Below are 451 nucleotides of genomic sequence, written 5' to 3'. Positions count from 1 at the left end.
GGAAGCCCCGTGTAGTTCAGGGTTATAAAGCCCTCAGTGGACAGCTGCAGGCTCTTCTCCAGGCCCACCAGCCTGCCCGGCTTCAGGGTCTTCATGTCGTCCATCTGGACTTCTGCCTCGCAGCCGGAAGCTGGCTTCCCATCCAGGGTGCCACAGGCGGGCATCTCACCGCACACGTTGAACTGCAGGCCAGAGGGCGAGAACCGCACACCAGCTCAGGCTGCGTGACCCACCGCAGACACAACCCCGCAACGCAAACCCTGCCCTGCCAAACAGCTGCTACTCTTCAATATCACGGAAATGACCAACCTGCCACGTCTGGGCAATTAAATCCTAAAGCTAGTACATAAGGCAAAAACCAAAGCCCAAACAGCAATGCCCATAAACTGCCTCTAATGGTTTAGACAGCCCTGTATCTTTAAATGTATGAGACAGTCTGCATGCAACAATA

General features: G+C 54.8%; 1 protein-coding gene across 1 annotated transcript in view; it reads right to left on the bottom strand.

Moving 5' to 3' along the window:
* The window catches only part of IGF2R (insulin-like growth factor 2 receptor), a 99,346-nt gene that overhangs the window by 36,313 nt on the left and 62,582 nt on the right, over positions 1 to 451 (bottom strand). Inside the window, 1 exon segment of the mRNA XM_010840920.1 lies at positions 1 to 182. This exon segment is cut by the window's left edge and continues 11 nt beyond it. Within this exon segment, the coding sequence (XP_010839222.1) occupies positions 1 to 182 (182 nt within the window).

The sequence above is a fragment of the Bison bison genome, unplaced genomic scaffold (genome assembly GCF_000754665.1).
Source record: "Bison bison bison isolate TAMUID 2011002044 unplaced genomic scaffold, Bison_UMD1.0 scf7180017864148, whole genome shotgun sequence".
NCBI classification, from domain to species: Eukaryota; Metazoa; Chordata; class Mammalia; order Artiodactyla; family Bovidae; genus Bison; species Bison bison.
The sequence above is the reverse complement of the archived record's forward strand: the minus strand, read 5'-3'. Positions and strand labels throughout refer to the sequence as shown.